Consider the following 27443-nt stretch of genomic DNA (forward strand, 5'->3'; position numbering starts at 1 on the left):
CTACCACCCTGAGAGTAACAGTGCATCTTAAAGCTAACTTTACATATCTTTCCTCTTTCATTGTATGCCAATTTCATATTTTAATCTACAGAAGGCAATCATATTTCCCTTTTTTCCATGTTCTAAGGGCCAAGTCCAGTCTTTTGGACTTTATTAATAGCTCAGAAATCCATACCCTTCTTCCTATGCCCAAGTCAATTTTCCTCCCTGAATTGCTATGATGGCCTCAGATTTCAGCTCTCAGCTCTCAGGACTGCCTTACTCCAATCCATCCAAGACATAAAGATCTAAAATGAAAACCCAATCATGTCACTTTTCACTTACAATCCTTTCAGCCTCCCAAAAGCTTTCAGGATGAAATCCAAACTCCTTAATATTTTTGATTAAACTGCTTTTACTCATGCACTTTCTCCAGGTAACACTTCTTCCAGAAAACCTTTGCTGACCATCACCCTCCTGAATTCGGGATCAGGGACATGCTCTCAGCTCACACAATTCCCCATGCTGTTTTCCCCACTATAAAATGTTTCACAGCATATAATACTGTTATTTCTCTTGCCTTTCTCCCCAAAGACTGTTAACTTCTTGTAAGCTATACCTCATTATCTTTGAATCAAAAGCACCTAGCACAGTCCTTGACAAACAGGGAGTTTATTACCTATAAATAGAGATAAGCAGTCATAAACATCCTTGAGAATGGTTATTATTTGCCTGATAAGAGACAAGCTATAAGCAAAACCAAATTCTGATTTACTATCCATCAATTAAAAGGCTGTCCTCAACCTAATAGGGAAAAAAAAAAAAACCTTCATCCTGTGGGAGTCATAGACGATTTTTCAAAATAGAAGCATCCCTAACAAACTTAACATATTTGATATATCAAAATTCGATTCCAAATGCTGGTAGCTGGCGCGATGGCTTCAAGTTTACTCCGCAGAGCTGAAGCGCTGGCCATGCAGGCCCTGACGGCCCGCGGTCCCAACGGAGTCTCCATGGTGCCCTCTATGGCATCTGGAGGTGGTGCTCCTACTGATGATGAGCAGGCATCTGGGCTGGAGAGGGAGGTCATGCCGGCTTCACACAAGGGACTGGACCCGTACAATATGCTCGCCCCAAAGGCAGCCTCAGGTACCAAGGAAGACCCTAATTGAGTCCCCTCCATCACCAATAAGCAGATAGTGGGCTGCATCCGTGAAGAAGGCAACAGTGCTGTCTGTCATCTGGTTCTGGCTGCACAAAGGCGAGGCCCAGTGGAACCCATTACAAGCTGGTGCCCTACCAGCTGGCCCACTGAGCCCCTGCACTAACTCACTCAAAATGTGATGTAAAGTTTCTTCTTTCCCATAAAAACTAGCCATTACATTGGCTCCTCCTCCCATTAAAAAAAAAAAAATTTGATTCCTACACTTTGAAGTTTTCATTGTGCAGAGCAAAACGTCTCCATATCCTCAGAAAACAACCAGTGACATGGGATCTACACTCTCAGGTTAAAATAGTCTATCATCCTAGGAAACAAAGTTATCATTATCATTGTCTAACCAAAATCTCTCACTCTTAAATGTTAGTTCATTTCTTTTAGTTAGATTTCTCTTTGACTTAAAAGACCAGTCCATTTCCTCATGAAAACCCTTTTCCTGTAGGATGTGCCAGAGGCAAAGGGAGACTAATAGCTTCTTGGCTCCTTTTTCTATATATAGTGAAACTGAAAACATTCAACTTGAAGTTTAGTTCATATAAATTGGTATAGGTTTTCAAGGTCTGAATGTGCAATACTTTCCTAGTAAAATTCTTTCTATTCTATTGCTCAGAAAAATATTCTAAGAGAATCTTTTCATAAAAGAAGTCCTAGAGTTTTTTTAACACTTTGTAGGTCCTGGAGAAACATACAAAGTCACTGAGGGCTCAGAAGTTTTATTACAATGAAACTTTTAAGCGCAGAAACATGTAATGCTGCTATTTCTCCCAGTGAATCAAGTCCTTGTCACTTTAAGTCTCTTTGTAGTCCCTTATCTTTCACTATATTATGATCATTAAAACCATGGACTTCGGTAATAATCTACCAATGCACTGATTTTATAGATAAAGAAACAAGTCTGGCAAGGTTAAACGATTTGCTTAAATGACAAGAATAAGGATGAGAACACAAATTTGTTCCAAATTGGACATTCTTTCTACTACATCGCATGGGCATTTTGTAAAATACTGGTTGAATCATTTATCAAAACTAGTTTCTATTTTGTTCTATTTTATATTTGTTCTATTAGCTTCATGAACAAAACAACCTTTCCAGTAGCTGGAAACAGCAATATAATTCCAAAGATTTCCAATTCCTCTACTCCCATTCTATTTTAAATTCTCTCCAAACAGGCTTTCACTCCCATCGTTTCTTGTTGAGACATCAATGATTTCCATGTTGCTAAATAGATTAGCCAATTCTCGGTCCTCTTCCTAACTAACCAATTAGTGCTTCTTCCTTGGAAAGCTTTCCTCTCTTGATTTCTAGTTATACTCTTCAATCTTCAGTTTCTCAGGCTACTTTGTTCTTTTATCATCATCTCTGACTGCTAAACATTGGAGTATTCCAAGGCTGAGTCCTTAGACCTTTATTAATTCTTCATTTAATCGGTCCTTTAGTGGTCCTACCTAGCCTCAGAGCCCTGATTACCATCCTATATGTGCCTCTGGATCCCAAATTTATGTATCTGACCCAGACCTGTCCCCTTGAATTCTAATCTTATATATCTAACTGCCTTTGTAATATCTCCACTTGGGTAACAAAGGCATCTCAAACTTAAACATACCCCAAAATAATAGCCTCAGTCTCCCACTCTTTCTCAAACCTACTTCATGCTTGTTCTCCATCTCAGTAAATCGCTATGCTATGCTTCTACTCACTCAAGACAAATCCTCAGAATCTCTCTTATCTTCTGTTATTTTTCTCTCACATCTAGTTCATCATTAAATCCTTTTGGTTGAATCTCCAAAATATACATAGAATCCAACTATTTCTCAAAACTTCCAACTACCAATTTTACCCAAGATATACCATCCTCTTCTGCACCTGGCTCTGATGACCAGGGAGACTGTGCCACTGCGTCCCACAAGACACCTTCTATATAAGGCCACTCTTTCAAGACCAGGAGACACAGCTGATATACTTCATATATAGAAACAAACACAAAGAGTTAGGCAAAAGGAGAAGACAAAGGAATACCTTTCAAATAAAAGAATGAGATAAAATCTCAGAAAAGAACTAAACAGGGCTTCCCTGGTGGCGCAGTGGTTGAGAGTCCGCCTGCCGATGCAGGGGACACGGGTTCATGCCCCAGTCTGGGAAGATCCCACATGCTGCGGAGTGGCTAGGCCTGTGAGCCATGGCCGCTGAGCCTGTGTGTCTGGAGCCTGTGCTCCGCAACGGGAGAGGCCACGACAGTGAGAGGCCCGCATACCGCAAAAAATAAAAAAATAAATAAAATAAAAATAAATAAAAAAAAAAGAACTAAACAAAACAGAGATAGCAACTTACCAGATAAATAGTTTAAAGTAAGTAATAGTCATAAATAAGCTTAACGAACTTGGAAGAAGAATGGATGAACTCAGTGAGCTTCAACAAAGCTTCAACAAAGGTTGAAGGTTAAAGAGAGAATCTTAAGGTTAAAGGTTAACCTTAAGGTTAAAGGTTAAAGGTTAGAGAGAGAATCAAAGTTTAAAGAGAGAATCTTAAAAGCAGCAAGAGAAAAACACTTAGTTACATACAAGGGAACCCCCATAAGACCATCAGCTAATTTTCAGCAAAAACTGTATAGGCCAGAAGAAACTGGCACAATATATTAAAAGTGCTGAAAGAAAAAGCTTACAACCAAGAATACTCTATACCTGGTAAGGTTATCACTCATAATTGAAGGAGATTTATAAAGAGTTTCCCATAAAAGAAAAAGCTAAAGGAGCTCATCACCACTAAACTGGCCTTACAAAAAAAAAGTATTAAAGGGACCTCTTTAAATGGAAAAGAAAAGCCCATAACCAAACCAAACCAAACAAATTATGAAACAGAAAATCTCACTGGTAAAGGCAAACATACCAAAGGTAGTGGTTCAACCACCTATAAAACTAGCATGAAGGTTAAAAGACAAAAATAGTAAAATCATTGATATCTAAAATAATCAGTTAAGCAATACACAACATAAAAAGATGTAAATATGACATCAAAAGCATAAAACATTGAGGGTGGGGAAGTAAAAATGTAGTGCTTTTAGAATGTACTTGAACTTAAATGACCATCAACTTAAAATAGCCTCCTATATACGTAGGTTGTTATATATGAACCTCATGGTAACGACAAACACAAAACCTATACCAAATACACAAGAAATAAAGAGAAAGAAACACAAACACAGCACTAAAAACAAGTCATCAAATTGCAAGGGAAGAGAACAAAAGAAAGGAACAGGACAACTACAAAAACAACCAGAAAACAATTAACAAAACTGCAATAATAATTATTATTATTCTATGAATTATAATTATTCCTATGAATAATTATTCTAAATGTAAATGGACTAAATGCTCCAATCAAAAGACATAGGGCAGCTGAATGGATTTTAATAAAAAAAGACCTATATATACACTGCCTGCAAGAGACTCACTCACTTCAGGTCTAAAACACACATACTAAAAGTAAAGGAATGAAAAAAGCCATTCCATGCAAAAAGAAACAAAAAGAATTGTTGGAGTAGCAATATGCAGATCAGACAAAATAGGCTTTAAAACAAAGACTAACAGGAAACAAAGAAGAGTATTACATAATGACAAAGGGATCAATCCAATAAGAGGATTATAATACTTGTAGTATGCACCCAACACAGGCATACCTAAATACATAAATATTAACAGATATAAAGGGACAAATTGACAGTAATACAATAATATTAGGGGACTGAAACATACCACTTGCGTCAATAAACAGATCATCCAGACAGAAAATCAATAAGAAAAAGTTGGCCTTAAATGACACATTAGACCAGATGGATATAATAGACTATTATAGAACATTCTATCCCAAAACAGCAAAATACACATTCTTTTTAAGTACACACAGAACATTCTCCAGAGGTTAGGGGTGGGACTGAAAGTTCCAATGCTCTAATCACAGGGATGAGTCTCCTGGCAATGAGCCCCCTTTCTTCAGTGGGGTTCAAAAGTTAACTCATTAACATAACAGAAGATACCTTTATGGTTCTCATCACTTAGGAAATTTCAAGGGTTTTAAGAGCTCCTTGCCAGAAAAGGTGACAAAGCCCACATATTTATTTCATATTACAAATCACAATATCACATATGTTCACACAGAAAAATGCACACAAATGTTTATATTAATAGAAGCATTATTCATACTAGCCAGAAAGTGGAAACAACCCAAATATACATCATAGATTAAAAGATAAACAAAATGTGGTATATCTATAAAATGGAATATTATTTGGCCATAAAAATTAATAAAGTACTGATTTATGCTACAACATGGATGAACCTTAAAAACATTATGCTAAAGTTAAAGAAGCCAGTCAAAAAAGACCACATATTATACAATTCATATGATTCCATTCATATGAAAGTCCAGAAGAGGAAAATCCACAGAGACAAGAAGTAAATTAGTAGTTGCTTAAGGCTGGGAGGAGGATGATATGTGGCGGCGGAGGGGAGGGGTAGAGGACTGATAACTAAAAGGCACAGGGCTTCTCTGTGCAGTGAGGAAAATGTTCCAAACTTGACTGAGGTGATGGTTGCATGTATATATCTCTGAATATACTATAAACCACAGAATTGTACATTTTAAATGAATGTATGGTAAGGGAATTATATCTCAATAAAGCTGTTAAAAATTAATGCATTAAATGTGATTCTAGAAGTGAAAAACCCATCTTAAGCAGAGGCAGCATCAAAAAGTTGACTTGGCTTGCCATGACCCTGGTCCTCTCTGGTACTTCCTCCTACCATGGGTTATGCTGCTGCCCCTCTAACAATAGCTTCCTACATACACATTTTCTGAATGATTTTATCACCTCCTTGTCAACTTGTTAGACTTATTGCTCTTGTATGTCTGTATTTTCCATGTATTTTCATTTTTACCCCCACCTGAAAACACACACCTTGCTCCAAACCATAACGCAGAGGTCCAAACAATCATCTGTAAAGGCTTTGAGGTCTTTGTCAAATGCCTGAGACTACAGCCCAGATCTTACCCATTATTTCATCTAGCTAAATGCAAAAGCAGATGTCAAAGGATTTTGAAAAGCTATAAGTAGTCGAGGTGATTCATATAATTACATTAAATTACACACACCTTTTCTTTGCCTGTCAGTTGTGTCAGGGACTGTGAAAAACCACCACACGTAAAACAGTCGTAAAACGTTACAGTTGGACATGACCTTAGCGATGTTCAGATTCAATTCTGCCATTTTATAGTTGAGATAACAGATACAAAAAGGTAGATAGACTTCTCTAATGTCACTCAGTAAGCCAGCAAAACTCCATTCAAGGCCCTTTCTGTCCACTGGCGAGCACAAGCTGATAACCAACCAGAAGTACAAGGGAATCAGAAACTCTTGATGACTGTACACACACACAAACAGAAAATGACACACAAAGATAATATTACAATCCACTACAGTGAGTTAGTGAACTTAATTAAAGGTTATTAGTATGTTTTATTTCCCTCTTTATCTTCAAAAACACTTTGGTCTTAGCCTCTCTACTTTGAATCACAATGGAACTAGAATTAATCATTTTTGCTGAATTATACATACAATTAATTTTATGGAACCAATTTAAGTTAATCATTTTCTCATATTATTTAACTCAAAATAGCTATAATTTCTTAGCCATTTGTTATTAGCATACCACCTTTCCCTACTTTGAATCATGATTGCCAAAGTATAGGAAAGTCAACTACAACAAACTTGCCCATTTGGTAACAACTGGAAGGCGGCACACTACAATACAATTTATTACAATAATTTTTCATATCGTATCAAAATATGATGGTGATCTAGTTTCCATTTATGACTAGAGGCAATTTTTGTGTTCTGCTTACAGCAACATCATTTCGTAACAGTTTTTTGGAGGAAAGCAAATTGTGGTGTTAGAGAAAAGATTTTTTACTTTTTTTTAGCTTATTTCAGATTCATCCCTATAGAAGAAACATATTTAGCCTATTCCAAAATAGCAAAAGTCTTGGACCACATCACAATTGGCATCTTGACATTTAATAAATTAAAACATTATAACACACGAGGTATCTCACGGAGGCAGCTAACACAGTAAATGATCGTTCAATTCGTCATTCAAATATAAAGAACATATCACGTTTGATCAACGTAGAAATTACTAAGATATATGTATATCCCGGAAGAGTAGGATAGGTTATGGTTTTCATCACTTAAAGAACAACAACAAACAAAAATCCCAGAGTTCTATTTCCCTCTAAATTCCTCCCCCTACCAATTTTTTTAATAGCTGAAACCTGCCACATTTAATACCCAGCAATGATTTGAACTCATATATGCTTGTCAAATGCACGAGGAAAGAATCTGAGATTCTCAGTATCAAACTCTCATTGTGAAGAGGTTGTGTCAAGGTCTTCCAGTGCAGAGACAGATTTCAATAGAAATGTGGGAGAACAGTGGGGGAGGACTTTTAAGAAACCACTGCTTTATTTCTTCAACTGGGCAGCCACTTGTGCTAATGAAACTCAGGTGGATGTTATAGACAGCCAACCCCAGGGCTCCCCCGGCAGTGCTACCCTCAGCAATGACAATGAAGGCTCCTATGAGCCTCGTAGAAAGGTGCCACTTTAAAGAGAAACAAAAAAGTAAAGAGGATCAAATTCCAGTGGAGCAGCTGAAACCCATGGCTTTAGGGCAAAAAGTAAAGTGACTGTGCTTCAACTACCTTTAAAGAGCACCGCCATACCAAATTTCAAGCATTTCTACTGGATGAGACACGGACATAACATTTATTACCATCTGTGAACCTAACTAAGGATGATCTGGTGCAAAGAATTTGAATAGATTCAATTAAGAAATGAATGGCTTCTTATTTTCATCTCTTCAGTTCATTAGTAATCATTGCTTAACAAGCTTCCTTGTGTCTCACACTACAGGTTTTTCTCCCCCCTACTTAGAGTTATCTTGAGTACGCTCTCAAGCTGGATGTTAGCTCTTAAAGTATTGCTGCTGAATACCCATGTCCCAATCTGCCTTAATTAAACACTTGAGTTCTAAAATTTTTAAGTTAATTTTTAAGTTAATTAACTGCTTTTGATGTCGTTGCTCTGGTTCTGATTTTCATAATTCCACATTTCCAGGTTTGGGTAACACCGTACAATCACCCTAAACAAGCCACCTCCATGGCTGAGACTTTAGGTATCAGAAAGCAAACCCAGATACAGGCGAGCAATTCTTTGTTACAACTGTATTCAGCTACACATTTTTTAAAAATTGTTCTGAAACTCACACAAAATTTCACAGCATAAGAAACGATGTAATCATAAGGAATAACAAAGAATAAATATTTCCCTTACCTGGATCATGGAAAGGCACCAAAGCAAAGTTGAAAAGAGGTCTCTTAGGTCTTTTCAAAGACGTCTCCAAAATTTTGGAAGCCCCCTCGATAACCTGAACTAAATCATCATACATGGAACCCGTCACATCAAACACAAAAGCCAACGTGGAGGCCCCCTCGGGAATTTCCTCAGCTCTGATCTCTGACTGGGGTCTTGCTTCCTGAGGCTGGGAAGTATGAAGAAGAGTGAACAGGAATACTGTGCGGACAATGTCCCAGGAAATCATTTTGTCTTTCTTTCCTTTTTTTTTTTTTTTCCTGAGCGCCTAAGCACTGTGCTGAGTCCTCCTCAACAACAGGCAGCGGGTTTCTTCTCGGGGCAATTCATTCGACTCCCGAAACCTCTTTGAACTCGCAAAAAACTGGGCGCTGAGAATCAGATGGGGACAAGCAGCAAACCCGAAACCCTGCAGGGGCCGGGCGGGCAGAGATGCGGCAGCTTTTGTCCAGACGCAGCCTCCTCCGGGACAGCCGAGTGCCCGCGGCCCGGGCGGCGTGTGGCTGAGTGCGGGCGGCGCGCCCGGCCCATGCCCCGGGGGCCGTTCCGAGCCAGCGGCGCCGCACAGAGTCCGCTGCCCTTGCCGCCGTTGCCGCCGCCGCCGCCGCCGCCGCCGCCGCCGCCGCGCCGCGCCGCTCTCCGCCGGGCCAGCCGTCGCGGCTCCCAACTTTCCACTGCGCGCTTCCAGCCCGGGAGCTGGGAGGGGAAGGGAAGCCGGGCTCGGCCTCGCCTCCTGATTGGCCGGTGGACGCCCCCCCTCCTTTGCTCTTGGGCGCCCCCACCTCCTGGAGGACGACTTCTCTCCACTGATTCTCGGGTCAATTCAGTACCTGGGAAGCGCTCCCAGTATCCCCTCCGCACCCGCCCTCGTTGTTTCTCACTTCCCAAACCCCAAGGTAAACAATGGCTTTCAAGAATGTGTGGCAAGAACCCGAACCGAGGGACACCACGCTAACCAGCACTAAGGGAATTGTATTTTTCTACGATGCACAACGCTGCTTCAGACACCTCTATCATAATTCCCCTCCCCCACCAAGAAGCCAAGACCTCCCCCCCTCCCCAGCCCAGCCTCCCGCTCTCAGCCCGCAACTCAGCCCAGCCGGGAGGGGGAGCTGGAAAGTTCTCCCGGCTGGGCTGAAGCCACATTCTCACTCTTTGATCTCCTCAGGGACTGTAGAGCTTTGGGGAAGGGAGGGAGGACAGAGCTGGATGGGCCAGAAACGGGAGGAAGGGGAAAAGGGCTGTTGAGGGAAATGAGAGAAAGACAGCTGGAACTGGGTAGTCACTGATTGTAGTTAGGAAAGATGGTAGAAGGGAAAGCAGCTGGATGTGGAATACAGGGTGGCAGCTCAGTGCAAAGGATGAAAAGGGAGAGAGGGAAAGGAAGGGGGTGCGGGGGGAGGGGGAGAGAGATCATACTGAAGAGAAAAGTTAATTTTTTTAAATTTCACTATCAAGATTCATGTTTGCTGAGCAATATGAACCCTCCCCTCAGCATAATGAGGCAGAATAATATCCTCATTTCACACTTCCTTCCATAGAACACCCATGTGCCAAGTCTCAGCCAAAGATCCATTGAAAAGGTGTTCCCTTCTATGGCGTTTTCTCGCTGATAAGTAAGGAAACCTCGCCCTGTAAAACAGTACAAAGTTTTTCCGTGTTGTAATTATTATACACATTTTGGTACTAATAACAGAGATAAGAAGGGGGACAAAGAAAGTCAACCATAAGCTAAGGATTCCTTGCCTCTTTTTAATAAAAACATATTCACATCCTGCAAAAGGAGCTGTGGTCTGGATCCTGGCATTTAAAGAGGGGCCAGCAGGCATCTTGATCTGAGTTGGAATGTGTGTTAGACCACCCATCCAACACGGAGGTCGCCTGAGGAAGAGCCGGCTCCCCTGAGCCTTTTATAGTCTGCAACTGTTTTCTCTTTCAGACCCAGGGACTCTGGACCCTGAGTTTATGATACCTATAAGTCACGTCATTTAAAGGAAGCAGCCTGGCCATTTGGAATGAGTGGGAATATGAGAGGAAAGGGGGAACGTTCTTCCTTTCTAAATAGTATTTAGAAAATGCTATTTGAGTAACCTACTCCTTTGTTTATCTAAAAGGGATTGCATTCTAAATCCTGGAGATTTCACTGAGACCTGAGCTGTTCCAGGTGTTCAAGGGAGGTGGTAGAGCCTGGTGATTAAGGCTTCTGGGTCAGATAATCTGCATTCAACACCCAGCTGTGACACTTAATAACTGTGTATCTTCAGCAAGTTACCTATTTCTTTATGCCTTCGTTGATTCAGCTGTAAATGGAAATAATGACAGTACCTACCTAACAAGGATTCAATGATCTATCTTGGTAATTGTTCCGTGCATACTTGAAAAGAATGTTATTTGGTGGAATGCTCCATAAATGTCAATGAGGTCAAGTTTCATAGTGTTGCTAGAATATTCTGTATCCTTACTGATTTCTGCCTTCTTGTTCTATCAGTTACTGTGAGTGGAATTGAAATCTATGACTATAATTGTGGATTTGTCTATTTCTTCTTGTAGTTCTATGAGGTTTTGCTTCATGCATTTTGAAGCCTGTAATTAGAGGCATAAACACTTAGGATTATTATGTCCTCTTGACTGACATTTTTATCATTATGAAGTTACATTCATTATCCCTGGTAATATTATTTGCTGTGGAATATGCTTTGTCTGATATTAATATAGCACTCCAGCTTCCTTTTGATTAGCGTTAGCATGATATATCATTTTCCATCCCGTCACTTTTAAACTATTTGTGTGTTTATATTAAAGTGTGCTTCTTGTAGTCACCTTACAATTAGGTCTTGCTTTTTTCATGCAAACAATCTCAGCCTTTTATTGGGCTATTAGACTATTTACATTCAATGTGATTATAGATATGGTTGGGTTGAAATGTACCATCTAGCTATTTGTTTTCTTTATGTCCCATCTCTTCTTTGTTTCGTTTTTCTGACTTCTTTTAGGCGTACTGAATATTTTTTATGATTCCATTTTATATTTATTGCTAGCTTATTAGCTATAACTCTTATTTTATTTTAGTGGTTGCTATAGTGTTTATAGTGTATATCTTTATCACAGTCTTCCTTCAAGTAATATTATACCACTTAACCTCAGAATAATATAGTTCCATTACTTTCCTCCCAACCTTTTTGGTTAGTCATCCATTTTACTTTACATTACTGTATTTTAAACCCCACACTATATTAATGTAATTTTTAAAGTAGTCAATTATCTTTTTAAAAGATTTAATTAATTCTAAAATTAATATATTTACCCAGGTAGTTACCATTTCTGATGCTGTTCATCTCTTTGTGTAAACCCAGGTTTTCATCTGATGTCATTTTCCTTCTCTCTGAAGGATTTGCTTTAATACTTCCTGTAGTGCAGTTCTGCTGGTGATGAGTTCTTTCACTTTTGTGTGTTCAAAAAATTCTTTATTTCACCTTTGTTTCTGAAAGTTTTGGGGTTTTGTTTTGTTTGGACTTTGGGGTTGTTTGTCTGTTTGTTTGTTTTGTTGGATAGAGGATTCTAGGTTGGCAGGTTTTCATTTTCCTTTCAGTACCTTAAAGATGTCACTCCACTGTCTTCTTGCTTGCATTGCTTCCAGTTGAGAAATGTCTCTCATATTTATTTTTGTCCTTTTATATGAACCACATCTTTTTGTCTCTTGATGCTTTTAATAGTTTTCTCATTATCACTGATTTTGAACCATTTGATTATGGTGTGCCTTGATGTGGTTCCCCTCATATTTCTTGTGCTTGCAGATTGTCAAGATTCTTGCATCTGTAATTGTATGGTTTTCATCAAATTTGTACATTTTTGGCCATTATTTCTTCAACTATATTTACCTCCTTTCCTTTGCAGACCCCAATTCACACATATGAGGCCACTTCAAATTGTTGCACAGTAAACTGATGCTCTGCTCAGTTTTTTAAATTATTATTTTCTTTTCTCATTGTGTTTCATTTTTTGATAGTTTTCATAGTTATTTCTTCAAGTTCACTAACCTTTTCTTCTCCACTGTTTATTCTGCCAATTGTCCCATCCAGTGTACTTTACATCTCAGACATTGCAGTTTTTATCTCTAGAATTTCTATTTGGATCTCTTTTTTTTTTTTTAATATTTCCCATGTCTCATTTTAAGTGCATGAATATCTAGAAGACAGTTATAATAACTTTTTATGTCCTTGACTGGTAATTCTGACTTCTGTACCAGTTCTATTACAGCTTCAATTAATCAGTGTTTCTCCTTATTATAGGTTATATTTTCTTGCTTCCTTTCAGGCTTCATATTCTTTGATTGGATGTCAGACATTATGAATTTTGCCTTTACATTATGAATTTATACTAGATATTTTTGTATTTTTATAAATATTCTTGAGCTCTGTTCTGGGACAGAGTAAAGTTATTTGGAAAGAGTTTGATCCTTTTGAGACTCACTTTTAAAATTTATTAGGTCAGACCAAAACAGTATTCAGTCTAGAACGAATTCCCCATTGCTGGGAAAAAAACCCTTCTGAGTACTCTGCCCAATGCTCTTTGAATCATGAGGTTTTCCAATCCGGCAGGTGGGGACAGACCTATCCCCATCCCTGTGTGAGTGTGGGCACTGTCACCTTTATTCCTTCAAGTGGCTCTTTCCTCACAAGCACATGCTGGTCAGTACTCAGCTGAATATACAAGGGGGACCCCCTCAACCTTGGTTCCACCTCCACACACCATGGCCTGCAAAATCTCTCTGAAGATGGTAAACTGGGACAGTTATAGGACTTGCTTCATTTGTTTCCCATCTCTGTGGAATCATTGTCCTTTTTTGCCTGAGAGTAAAATGAAAAACATGCTTACAATGCACTTGGCACAATAAATACTCAGTAAAGTTTGGTATTATTATTACCATCATATTTATTTGAAGTTACAGCATTGAAAGTTTGAAGCTATGTGTATATGCATTGAGGACACAATGCTTTGGAAGGGACAGATAACTAGGGAGGCTTTTTGTTTATTTATAGAAGATCTTTTGTAGCTTCACTAACATCCTGATATCTAAGTGGGTGGTAACACTTAAGAACTTAATGTTTAAGGTCCGGAAGGTACCATGACAGGGAAAGACGGGTGACAAAGAAAAGGAATATTTAATGTCTCAAAAGGCATTTCTACTTACATTTATATATATGTAGAAATACACATTAACTTCCGTAATCCCCGTGCATCTCTCCACTTCAGTCTCATATAATTGATAACTGTATGATTTGGAACACGTGAGAGACATACATGGGCTCTCCCACTCCTTTTCAATAAAATTTGATCTTTGTTGAAATGCAGATCTCTGGGGACAGAGTAGCCCTGTGGACAGAAATCTTATTTACACTTTAAAATAAATGAGTCCCTGAAAGTAGATTTTGGCAGGCAGTCAGCTGAGAACACCAAGAATGTAAAATGGGAGAAAGTAATTGGGTTAGGAAGAGGGCATGGCCCAGGACAGGGGTAGGAAGGGTTGGGCAAAAAAGACGTTGACGCTTAAGTCAAAGTACTGCCCAGAAATAACAATATATCCCAGCCTTTTTCCTGCTTGTGTTATTAAAAACAGTCTCTATGATGTTGGAAGGAACACTAGTTTATGAATCTAGTCTCCTCAGCCACTAATTGTTTCAGTTCTGTCACTCACAGCAGGTCATACTAAACAATTTCTAAAATTTGTTCCAGCTGTAACATTCTCTGATGGTCTTAGCTGAAGTTCCCCAGAAAGCAGAGCCAGAAATGAAGGGCTGGGGTGTGATTCCAGGGTGCAGGCATGACGGATAAGGGGAATGAAGCAGCAGAGAAGGGGGAGGCAGTATAAAAGTGCATTATCAAGTTGGCCTCTGCTGTGAGCTACTAGTTACTGGGTCCTGTGGAACTGACTGAAAACCCTTATGTTAGGTGCCTCAAGACTGTGAAGGCGAAAGAGCAGTGAATGAGGTAAAAGGGCAAAGTACCTACTATCGGCAAGCATCCTCATTGGTCAAAGGCTTACCCCAAAAGGCTAAAAACACCCCAAACTTTTGGGTCCCACTTATATGGGCGCTGATCTGGTTTCCTTGGCATCCTGCCCCAAGGCGTCAATAGAAAAGCCCAGGACAGAGACAAGAGAGGCACACGAGACACCTGAGACAAGATGCTCAAGAGGCTGTCGGGTTGCACCTGCGTGAAGTTGGTTGGAGCTTGATTATATCCTGAAGACAAGAAAAGACACTGAAGGAATGTAAGCTGAAGAGCAAGAAGATGAATACTTCAGCAAAATCAATGAGTGGAATAAGGGAAGTAAGTTGGGGAAAAAGACAAAAATAGGAGTAGGCTGCAGTCATAATATTAACAACATCCTTCATCTAGCAAAACTGAGACTTGGCACGTTTATGCAGTTTGCCTAAGGTCATTACTAGCGAGCAGCAGGATCAGGATTTGGACCCAGGCAAGCTGATTCCCAAGCCCATGCTCTTCACTGCTTTGCATTGCTGCCCCCAGGCTCCAAGTTACAAACTAAAATAATAGCAATGGATAAGACAAGGAGAAACTGTTAATACGTTAGGAGTCTGGGATTAACATATACACACTACTATATATAAAATAGATAATCAACAAGGACCTACTGTATAGCGCAGGGAGCTCTACTCAATATTCTATAATAACTAAATGAGAAAAGAATCTGAAAAAGAATAGATATATGCATATGTATAACTGAACCACTTTGCTGTATACCTGAAACTAACACAACATTGTAAATCAACTATACTCCAATATAAAATAAACTTTTTTAAATGCCATTGCTTTTTAATATATTGACTTTGAATACTACGATCTTGTTGAATTTGTTATTAGTTTAATAAGATGTGGTTTTTCAGGAAGATTCTTAGGACTTCCTATATATATGATTATGTTGTTTGCAAATAAAGACAGTTTTACTTTTCAAAAAAAATTATCAAAAGTATGTGGTAGGGACTTCCCTGGTGGCACAGTGGTTAAGAATCCGCCTGCCAATGCAAGAGACAAGGGTTCGAGCCCTGGTCCGGGAAGATCCCACAGGCCGCGGAGCAATGAAGCCCGTGCACCACAACTACTGAGCCTGTGCGCTAGAGGCTGCGAGCCACAACTACTGAGCCTGCGAGCCACAACTACTGAGCCCACGTGCCTAGAGCCCGTGCTCCTCAACAAGAGAAGCCACCACAATGAGAAGCCCGTGCACTGCAAATGAAGAGTAGCCCCCGCTCGCCGCAACTAGAGAAAGTCTGCGTGCAGCAACGAAGACCCAACGTAGCCAAAAATAAACTAATTAATTTAAAAAAAAAAGCATGTGGTAATTTTCTATTGCTTTTTATAAAAGATCTGCATAGGTAATTCCAAACAAGCACAAGTCAGAAACACCCTTTAAATTCTCTATGGACAGAGAAAAGGATGAGAGGAAAACAGTAAGTTTAATGGTAGCTGATACCTATCCTTCCTTGGTCTACCCTAGACACTATCCTAGATAACCTCCAGGATGTCCTAGAAGATCCTAGGAGGTAGGGAATAGGAGTAGAGAAGGGAGTAGCTCCTCTTGGAAATTAATACACAATGCAGGCTTTGCAGTGACATGTAGTAGTTTACAGAACATCTCCAGTTTCATGCTAACTATCACCAAATTAGCTCTCAAAAGTCTCGTTACATAGATTCTCATCTTTGTTATATTTTAGGGGGAGAATATGAAAAGGTGATGTGTTTTAAAAAGTAGTCTAGCACATTTACAGCAACGTCAACACTAAAATCTTCTCTTCAATTCAGTTTTCTCCCTTGAAATTCTTTGACCTGCCCTCGAGAAGATCAGACACTGCTCACTGGTTAAGTATTTCAAGAAATCACCTAATTGGAAGCATTTATCACACTAGGCCTGATAAAGCCTAGCTCAGAAAAACATTGCCTGAAAAGAGTGAGTTCTCAAGACGATTGCTGTAAAGTGGTGTGTCCATACACTGCTTTATTGTAAAATGCCTCCTGCAAATCACTAGATGGTTTGACATTATCCTCAATGATCTTTCCTAAAATGTCTAGTTCTCTATGTAATGAGGCCCAGGATTATTTTATGTTTACTTAGCACATTTCTACAGGGTAAGTAACATGCTATTACAACTAAATTAAAAGTAGAGTACTTCTACACCGACCATAATGGTTGTACTTGGCACCGCTATGAAACTTAAAAAAAAATAAAAGTTTGATTATTTTTTCTTTTCTCTCTTACGAAGGCAATAAAAGGACAGAAAGCCATCATGTTGTAACTGGAAAATTAATCACATCAAATATTCTCTTATACTAATCAAGTTATAAGTCAGGAATTGGCTTATATAAAACAGATGTTTACATTCTTATTCTCCTTTGGTACGAACGTCGAGAGAAGAAAGAACAGAATAACTCTGTCATGGTGTGCTTTGGAGAATGGAACACTCTAACTTTTTTAATGGAGCCACAAAGCCTGTGGCCAGCCAAGGAGACAGCCAGAAGAGGGAAAAGCACGGGGGCCAAGCCTTCTATTCCTTATATAGGCAAAACTCCTGTTGTCTGTAATGGAATGGGAAGTAGGCTGCCTGAGGAAGAAAGAACACGTGTCATCCAAAGGGAGCCCCACTTTTGGCTCAGCCGCTGCCCTAGCTCTCTAGGACTCATGATTCTGGTTTGCATTTCAATTGTGAGCTCTTCATAAGGACCACAGCTACCCACCCCCTCCTAAAATAAAGACCAAGAGACCTACAAGCTATCCTCAGACTACTTGGGGGGAAGTTTTGAAAGCTTAAGTGAATGCTTAATGGAGAAGAGAGGCTTGAACAAAGAATGCCTCAGCTTCCCTTTCTGAAAAGAATGGAAGAAATTAACATTTAGCCTCAATGACCTCTCTCCAGATGTCTTCTCAAACCTCCATCCTCTTTCACAGGTGGATGCTGTCCCCGTAAAGTCAGGGCAATATTCACACACCCAGTCTTTTCCGCTCCTTTATCCCAATTCAAATGCTGGAAAAGATTTTAGAGATCATTTTTCTACTCCAGGGCCTTCAGTTTACAGAGAGAAAACTGAGTCCCAGACAGTGACTTGTCCAAGGTCTTACAAAATTTTGAAGTAAGGTTGGAAGTATATTTTGGACCTGTAATTATCACTTTTTTCTATCTCACCAAATGTACTAGCTAATATTTATTGAGGACTTACCAGGCACTATTTTAACTATTTTTTATGTATGAACACAGTTAATCATCTTCAATTCTCATTCCAAAACTGTGAGGTAGCTAACATAATGATCCCCATTTCACAGAAGAGGAAATTGAAGATGAAATTCACACAAAGAGGTTAGGTCATCTGACCTGGTTCTCACAGCTCATCCTTCTCTTCACTTTTATTCTCTTCCTTTTGCCTTCAGTCCACATTTTCCCTATTATTTTACAGTAAAATTGAAAATTTTAATAACCGAACTTTGAAGTATATAATTACTTTATAGTATATTTCAAAGTTTTATTAATAATATAATAAACATACTATATTGGCCTTTTCAGAGAAAAAAAAAGATACTACAGTCTTGATTTCTTTTGCTTTGTCTACTATCCACGAAGCAGTCTCTGTCTTTGAAGGAGCTTTTCCTACCCCTAAGCCTACTTTTGAGCTTTCTCTCTCATGATTTATCAATTCAAACTAATTTTATATTTTTCCCATGATGCCATGAATTCCTTGAGAATAAGGGCTGTATTTGAGTCAATTTTATAAACACATTGTGCCCAACATGCAGTAGAAATTCAATAATGTTTCTTTAATGAACTGCTAAATTCATAATGATTAATAATAATGACAGCAGTAATAATAACCACTGCCATTTAAGGGGTAATTTAACCATGTTCCTGGCACATAGGTAAAATGAATACATTCAATATTCACAATAATCTTGTAAGATAAATATTTCTTTTTTTTGTTTTTTAACATCTCTATTGGAGTATAATTACTTTACAATGGTGTGTTAGTTTCTGCTTTAAAACAAAGTGAATCAGTTATGCATATACATATGTCCCCATATCTCTTCCCTCTTGCGTCTCCCTCCCTCCCACCCTCCCTATCCCACCCCTCTAGGCGGTCACAAAGCACCAAGCTGATCTCCCTGTGCTATGCGGCTGCTTCCCACTAGCCATCTATTTTACGTTTGGTAGTGTATATATGTCCATGCCACTCTCTCGCTTTGTCACAGCTTACCCTTCCCCCTCCCCATATCCTCAAGTCCATTCTCTAGTAGGTCTGTGTCTTCATTCCCATCTCACCCCTAGGTTCTTCATGACCTTTTTTTTCCCCTTAGATTCCATATATATGTGTTAGCATACGGTATTTGTTTTTCTCTTTCTGACTTACTTCACTCTGTATGACAGACTCTAGGTCCATCCACCTCACTACAAATATCTCAATTTCATTTCTTTTTATGGCTGAGTAATATTCCATTGTATATATGTGCCACATCTTCTTTATCCATTCATCCGATGATGGACACTTAGGTTGCTTCCATGTCCTGGCTATTGCAAATAGAGCTGCTATGAACATTTTGGTACATGACTCTTTTTGAATTATGGTTTTCTCAGGGTATATGCCCAGTAGTGAGATTGCTGGGTCGTATGGTAATTCTATTTTTAGTTTTTTAAGGAACCTCCATACTGTTCTCCATAGTGGCTGTATCAATTTACATTCCCACCAACAGTGCAAGAGGGTTCCCTTTTCTCCACACCCCCTTCAGCATTAAGATAAATATTTCTATAACCATTTCAGAGATGATCAAACTAAACTAAGAATGGCACGCAATTTGCCCAAGATCACATTGGTTGTACATGGTACAGATAGGAGTTAAACCCTGATCTTTTAGGACTCTTTCCAATACACTCCATTAGCACCATGCAAAATAATTTCATTATTAGCCTGAACCTGACATTTCTAGGAAAAATAAGTGTTCTGCAGAGAAAGTTATTCATTTTAAAGCCAAAATATTTATTTAATTCATCTTGCTTACGTGAATCTATCTTTACTTAACTCTAGATACCTAATCAAAGAGTTGCAGAAGTGAGGACAATTTAGCAGGATGTAGCTTTGGAGAAAAAAAAAGGAATAGTATGAAGCTGTGAATATTTTATTTAGCTACTCATCTGTTTATTAGAAACATCCATAAAACATCTATTTTTATGGAAAGGGAAAGATCAATGTTCTAACATGGATTTACCTGATACTGAAAGAATATGAAAAGGTATTAGAATACAGTTCAGATGGTAGATATAACCCATTTTCTGTTTTCACTTTTATTCTAACTATGATATATTTTTAGGGATGAAACATCCTTTCTTCTCTTCTTGCAGACCTCCCTTCCATGTCTCCAAAATAGGGATTTTCCTAGGCTAAGGCTTTGATTATGGATGTAAAGAGTCCTAGAATTCAGGGAGGAAAAGAGCTATGAAAATCAGAAAACACCTACTATTTTAGACAGCTGGGAATCTGTCCTAATTTCAAACAGAGGAAGAAATTCTAACTTCTTATCTTACATTCCAACATTCAGTAACTCTCTTTATCAGAATATTTCTCCTTACATTTCTTCTAATATAAGTTAAGCCTCTTTCTTCTTGTTCTGTTTTCAGAAGTACTACAGCTGGTCACAGCCTTCCAAATATTTTTTTCTCTCTGTAAAGTCATGAAAGCGTAAAGGTGTTGGCTTCAATAATAATTACCCAGATCCAGGTTTTCTGCCTTTACTTTTTTTTAATACCTTAATCCTATTCAAATCATATTAATCAAAATATGATAAATAATTCCAGGTTCCTCTGAAGAAATAAGGAAATATATCATAAGAATTAATCTTCTCTCTTTCCTTTTTATTTCCAGCCTACACTTAGTTTAAAATCAATTTTTTTTTGAAAAGTTTTAATTAAAAACAAGGCTAAAGTGATACTGTGGTGACAGATTAGAGTTGGAGACATCAAAATGAATCAAAGTTTGACTTCATACAGATGCAGATAGATACACATAAAAATATTTATAGAGATGTGTATATACACACATGTATCTCACACAGGTGTTAATATACACACATGCATTTCCTTGCTCTGTCAGCTGAGAAGACCTAAAAGCAATGATATACCAATAGCAATGAACACACTTAGTGCCTAAATCTTGGTTTCTAGTGGCAATTTCCAGTAAAAGGAACCAGAGCTCCTTGGAGAAATGGCTGATTCTAAGGCTGGAACAGGAAATATATAAGATGAGCTTAGAGCATCTTATTGGGCCATAAATGAAGGCAATGCAAGACAAAACAAAAAAGGTATACACACACACACACACACACACACACACACACACACACAAACAGGATATGTCAGAGGGACACAGAAGCCAACTGAAAAAACTCCCAGTGTCTAAGCTGGAACAATTTGAACAACAAAACATAATATTAAATTATAACCCAAAGTATAAAATAAATATCCTTCAGTCTAGGAGGATACAAATGATTGGATAAATAAATAAATAAGGGATTGTTCTCCCATGCAGAAGAATTCCAAATAATATATGTAGAAACGCCAGCCTCAAGGAGATGGAAGATAAATACCCACCCCTTAAATGTGGTAACTTGCTCCTCAAAAATAAAGTAAAGAAAGGGGGAAAATAATTTTACAGAGGAGAAATCTAGCCAACATTAACTCCACCAGGTGATCAAGGTTAATTAACATCAACAATGATAAATCGTGTTGACAGCATGTATTCTTGATATGATGTGATGAGAATAGCATCTGTCATTTTCCTTCCAAGAATCCCCCCAAGACTTCTTGTTATAGACTAGAGAGGTCTAATGTGCAATTTGGTATCCTGGATGGGATCCTGGAACAAACAAGGAGCATTAGGTTAAAAAACCTAGCAAATATGAATACAGTATGGTGGAGTTTAATTAATATTTAGTTAATATTGATTCACTGGTTGCAACAAATGTACCATACCCATGAAAGATATTAACAACAGGGGAAACTGGATATGGGGTTTATGGAAACTTTCTGTTCTACCTTCACAACTTTTCTATAAATCTAAAACTGTTGTAAAATAAAAGGTTATTTATAAAATAAAATAAATAAATAAATAGCAAAAGTAGCCCCCAAACCGTTTTTAATGAGGCATGAATATGATAGCATCAAAAAATACAAGTAATTTTTATTAGTCGTTTGTCGTCCATACAATGAAGTGAATTAAATAACTCATGGTAATTCATGAGTGTATTTTATCAAGCAGAATACTGCCTTGCACTTAAAAGACAGAACATCTGAAAGAAATTCTACTGGGCCTATTGGAAATCAGACTAAAGGCATTATATAGCATAAATAAGCATTGAAAAATGTACCCTAAAGCAAAAATACTTCCGTTGCTCATTGCCATATGGCAAATCACTGCCACTTAAGCAAGGCAATAGTGTTAGTTACTGAAACATTAAGGGTGGAAGACATTCATGATTATCTTTTCTTCAGAAAAAAAAAATCCTATCTATAAGAAATTGCAACTGCTATTTCAATCAGAACAGCTTGCTAATGAATCCAAAGTCATTAGCATGTGTATCATTTAGTTTGACGATATTTGGTGACAAGCTCTAGCCCCATACAAGCTTGTTGCCTTACAGTCATTAGTCAATGTGAGACAAGAGTGCGCCTAGATCAGCATAAACCTAAACCCTTCCCTGGAAAAACTGCTTAAACGAATGCCTTATTAATGATAGATCAGGTATATGTTACTATCTATGGAACCTGACCTGCGTTAACCTGGGAAAGAACCTGTGCAAAGGCAAAGCAAGTTCTACCATAAATGACTCTAGTGGGAGAACTCTGCTGAGATTTGATGGACAAATTTCAGCAAAATCCTTCCACTCACACTGCAGCTAATCCCAGATATCTTGATAGAGGATTTTCTGTACTACATTTAAAACATTTTCTTTTGCTGTGACTTACAGGCTGGCCAAGGAACTGAACATTAAGATTGTACAGACAAGGGTTTCTTCCCACTGGGCTTGTAGTTTACGGCTTAGGGTTGATTTTCTAAACACAAATGTACAATGAGTTATTAGAAGAATGAAAACTCATTCAGTCATCCCCAAAGAGCATTCTTTAATGCTAAATATTTAGCTATATGCCGAAACTGAGTATAAAATTAGAACCATATTTAAGAGATGTTGAAAAAAAAATGGTGTTACTCCAACTAATTCAAACTACCAACAATGCTGCTATCAACTTATATAAAGAACAAAATAATAATAATAAAATAACTGCACACCAAAATTGACAAAATAAGATACAAACATATCCAGCAAACATATGACTTCCAATTTGTATCATATCTCTCAACTAAATTCATCCTAAAAAAAGTCACAGTTTCACTCTTTCTGACTTTAGTTCTTATGAAGCTGCTCATTTAGTTCAACCAGAAATTGATCAACAATAGTTTAATTTCCAAAGCTTGCTCTTCACAAATCCAATCTAGCCAAATATCTTTACCAATAAAGTAAAACTCAGAACGCTTCCATGGAAAATTCAGCAACTGTGTTTGTCTTCTACTAACGCAGAGCTAGTTGATTTAAGGTTACCCTAAAATTTTCAAAATGGCCAGAAACTACTTTCCAAGGTGCTACCAGAAACATTTAGAGAAACCATGCACAAAAATGATTACATTCTCAAAAAAAAAAAAAAGATTACATTCTCAATGAGAAGGCAGTGTGCGAAGTTTTCACCCTACCCTCAGTCTCTACCCTAACCCACACATGGATATATTTGGTCAGCATTATCTATTCATAAGTCATTCAATGTATAGTCATTGAGAAACTTCTATATGCTAGACACTAGAGAAATACCATAAAGAGATGGCAACCCTCCAGCCACATTATAATCAGCCAATATCTAGAGTTTTCATGGCAAGATAAATAAACTTAACTCTTATCAGAGATGTTAAGATTTTGATAATTAACAGTTGCCTGATCTTTGCTACTAGTACGTTACTAGCCTTATTTGCCTAAGATTTCTACTAAATAGCTATTTTATACTTAATGGTTTAGGATCAGTAGAGGCATTAGGAAAGTGTGAAAACTAATATTGCCCTCTGCTGGCAGATTCCTCAAGTAAAAAGAATTGTGTTTGTTTTGCCATTTTACCTTATTCCTCACTCTTTGGGGATACATTTTGACATTAAAAGATTAGAGTTTGCTTCTTATAAGTAATGCTTGGAATTCCTTCTGAAACAAAGTCCAAAATGTCTAGGCAATGATGATAAGCATAGTCAGCACCAACCAAAATAAATACTTTAAAAAATATAGTGCTATCCACATCATGTGAAGACATTATCTCACAGCATAGCGGTTCAGGGATATCTTCATCTCATCTTATTGAACCTGAACCTAATAAGCAAAGACTCTCCAGTTTCCTGAGAACTTAGGTAGCTCTGACATTTGAGAAGGCTTTGTCAGTCCACCTGACAGACAATTATGCCTCTCTTTTCACCATCGAGGTGTATGAATTCGCTCCTTCAGATGCAGCATGAGATCTGGGGACGTAACTATCTCAAGATAGTTGTATCAACTCTCAGTTTTAGATGATCCTATGTTAATAAGTTGAGAGGCATTATGACATAGAAGCTCCTTGTTAGTGAAAAAGATTTGAATCATACTTGGAAGTTGATTCCAACATTTTCAGTGAATTTCTCTTTTTTAGCGAGTATAGTTGGATACAAGAAGCTTTGGTTGTGAGCAAGCACTCAATTTCATCTCTGTATTTCTAGTACTTATCACAGTGTCCTATAGTTAATACATATTTAAGGCAGGCTTGTTGAATAGATAAGTGAATTGGTCAATTACATTTATTACGTTTAATCAAATTAAGCCTTGTTTCTCAACAATATGCTTCGGGTAGAATCCGGTATGGTGTGTAGGAAGAACACATGCTTTGGAGTTGAACACGCTTGGATTTAAATCCTAGCTTTGATACTCAGCTGTGTGGTAGGAAATTCACCTAACTTCTCTGTGCTGCAGCTTTCTCATCTGTAAATAAGAAACATATTTCTTCTTGCGCTGCTTTAGAGATTAGATGAGATAAAGTATGTAAAGTATCTGGCACATAATGAGCATTCAAAAACGTAGCTCTCTTCCTTTTCCTTTTAGATAAATTGTCATTTTTTTTCTTTTTAATCAGTATCACAGAACATTTAGCTCAGATACATCTTGAGAAGAGAAGAAAGAAAATGTGCTATAGTTACACTATTTAATTTGCAAACCTTTCTTTTCCCCACCAGCAATAAGATGTATACATAATCTCCCATGTTTTGCCTGCTTTAGGGCTTCTACCAACATCAAAAGAGGCTACCTACATTGGAAAAGGCACTAAGGAAATTTATTTTACTTACCGTCATTTTCCAATTAAGTAAAAGTAGAGAAAATTACAGATTCCAACACACTTTAATCTATACTCTCGCACTTCAGTTTCACATTAGTCTCCGTTTTAAAGCTAAGGAAACTGGGAGGAGAAAAAAGGGGGCTGCCAAATATGGGGAATAAAACCAGAAACCATGTGTTCTGACTTGTTCAGGGATCATTCCTGACCCACCTGGGATGCACTGCTTCATGTTCTGACTCGACTGCAACTCCCGAGCAGTTGCCATTACATGCTCGCCAGCGCTCCCTGCCCTCCACTTTGGGCATTGCATCCTGGAACCCAGCCTTTTCCAGCTGCCAGTGGGATTGTGATCTCCTAGTTAAGGGAGACACCCGAATCATGAGTCCTGGAGCTCATTTGTTTGTTTGTTTGTTTGTTTTTGTTTTCTTGGTAACTCACAACAAGATATGTGGTGAGTTGTTTGGAATTAACTACTTTTCCAGCGTTTTACAAAGGCTAAATGCCGTTGGTGGTATTTTTTAAAAATTCTGGGGAAGTTCTCAGCTTATTTTCAACATTAAAGATGCTACAGCAAGTGTGAGCAGAATGGAAAAGTTGAAGCTCTTGTCTGTAGGGCTACAGACTCAGAGTCTCCATTTGAAACAGCTGTGCCTTCAGTTTTCTTCTATGATGGATTTATTGACATTCTTGTGTTGCCAGTGCTAGCTGGTGGCCAGCTGTTCTCATAGTATTTTAATTAAAGACGGTCCCACACCATCAAGAAATATTCTGTGTAAAGATGTGTAACACCTTCCTGCCACTTTTCCTGTATCAAACCTATCTCCATGCCTAGACCTCAACAGTATAATTCATTCTTACCCTTGCTGTCCTACATCCCAAACAAAGTATATTCAACTGGGATACCTGTACCTTTAAGGGAATTGGCTCCCCCTAAAACTGTATACAAATTTGGATTTGCATATTTTGATGAAGAGAAAGCTCATACTTTCAACAGATTTTCAGATGGATCTGTTATTCAGAAAAGGAATAAAGAAGATTGACTGTAGAGAGGTACCCCTTTATATTAATTTTCAGTGGAAATAAAATAATACTTCTTTCTCATCTTAAAACTTCAATCAGCAATGGGAGACTTCTGGGGGTAAGCTAAAGACTAAATAAAGTAGGGACAAACATAGGAAAGGAAATTTAAGTACAAATAGTTATTTGTTAATAGGCAATAGATGATGAATTACTTGTAAAGAGTAGGTTATAAAATAGAAACTTTTCTACCATAATTTTACCTTAGTCAACATATTAACAAGAAGTGTATGTAAAAACTTCTGGAAGAGGATTTCTGGAAGGCAAAGGTCATCTTTCAGGTTTACAAGCTCATGCTACATCCGGAAAGAAAGTACATAACCAATTTTAATAAATAATCATTTATAAATCAACAGATTATAATTTGCCAATATTCACCGTTTTCCTCTGCTTACTTTCCCATTTGTCAACTGAAGCAGCCAGTCCAAAGTCATCGTCCATCTTGCTTCTCTATCATAGAATAGAAAAGATCACAGAAGTTCTGAATTTGCCTAAGTATGCCCAACACCAAAACATGACACGGTATTGGCCAAACATGTATTCCCCCAGTTGCCTTCAAACTCGGAATCCAATAAGAAATCTCATTTAAGTTCCTACTGATATCAATACGAGGCATCCCACCCACACCGCTATTCTTTCCCCATCTTTCTTCAACATTCCTCCCTGGCCCTGCTTCTGCTGCCCACTTCCCCTCACCCTCTTTCCCCCCCAAAACAGGGAAAAAATGACATTAAGAGTAGACTTTCTCTGGGGGCAGAGGAGTCAGCCCAGGACTGACTGACATAATAATTGAACAAATATCCTTGAATATGTGACAACAATTTCTACCGCCTTGCCATTTCCACCTTCTTTAAGTTACTTCTGTTGCCTTTCTCTCAATATTGATTGCTTTTAAGAAGCCCTAAAAAAAACCACTTTGTCACTAAAGCCATCTCAAATCCAATGTTTCTCACCACCTTCAATTTGGCCAAAATTTGAGTCTTTGAGAAGAGAAAGAATAGCACTAAAAAAAGGGAACTGAGAAAATCTTTACTGTTTTTCCCCTCTTCCTCTCTGAAAAAAGAAACTGTTCGGTACAGGAAAAGGAATGGACAAGTAAGGAAACAGCAGCAAAATGCACACACATAAACACAGCATAATGGTCAAACTTTTCGTTGAAAAGAATAACTGAATGGTAAGATGAAGTCCGTGTTAGTAATGAAGTGACAATTCTAGCACATAGTTTTGGGGGAAAGTTATACTTGGCTCACTTCTAGTAAAATCTCAATTTCTTAACTCTATAGATTAGCACAATAATGGAG

At 38.1% G+C, this 27443-nt stretch overlaps 1 protein-coding gene and 1 pseudogene across 1 annotated transcript in view; one reads left to right on the forward strand and one right to left on the reverse strand.

Moving 5' to 3' along the window:
• The window catches only part of HMCN1 (hemicentin 1), a 521171-nt gene extending 512322 nt beyond the window's left edge, over positions 1–8849 (reverse strand). The window contains exon 1 of the mRNA XM_030873036.2: positions 8582–8849. Coding sequence (XP_030728896.2) covers positions 8582–8849 — 268 coding nt within the window. The remainder of the gene's footprint in view (positions 1–8581) is intronic.
• LOC115861849 (cytochrome c oxidase subunit 5B, mitochondrial pseudogene) lies at positions 915–1294 on the forward strand (annotated as a pseudogene).
• Positions 8850–27443: the final 18594 nt, after the last annotated feature.

Source organism: Globicephala melas, chromosome 1 (genome assembly GCF_963455315.2).
Source record: "Globicephala melas chromosome 1, mGloMel1.2, whole genome shotgun sequence".
NCBI lineage: Eukaryota > Metazoa > Chordata > Mammalia > Artiodactyla > Delphinidae > Globicephala > Globicephala melas.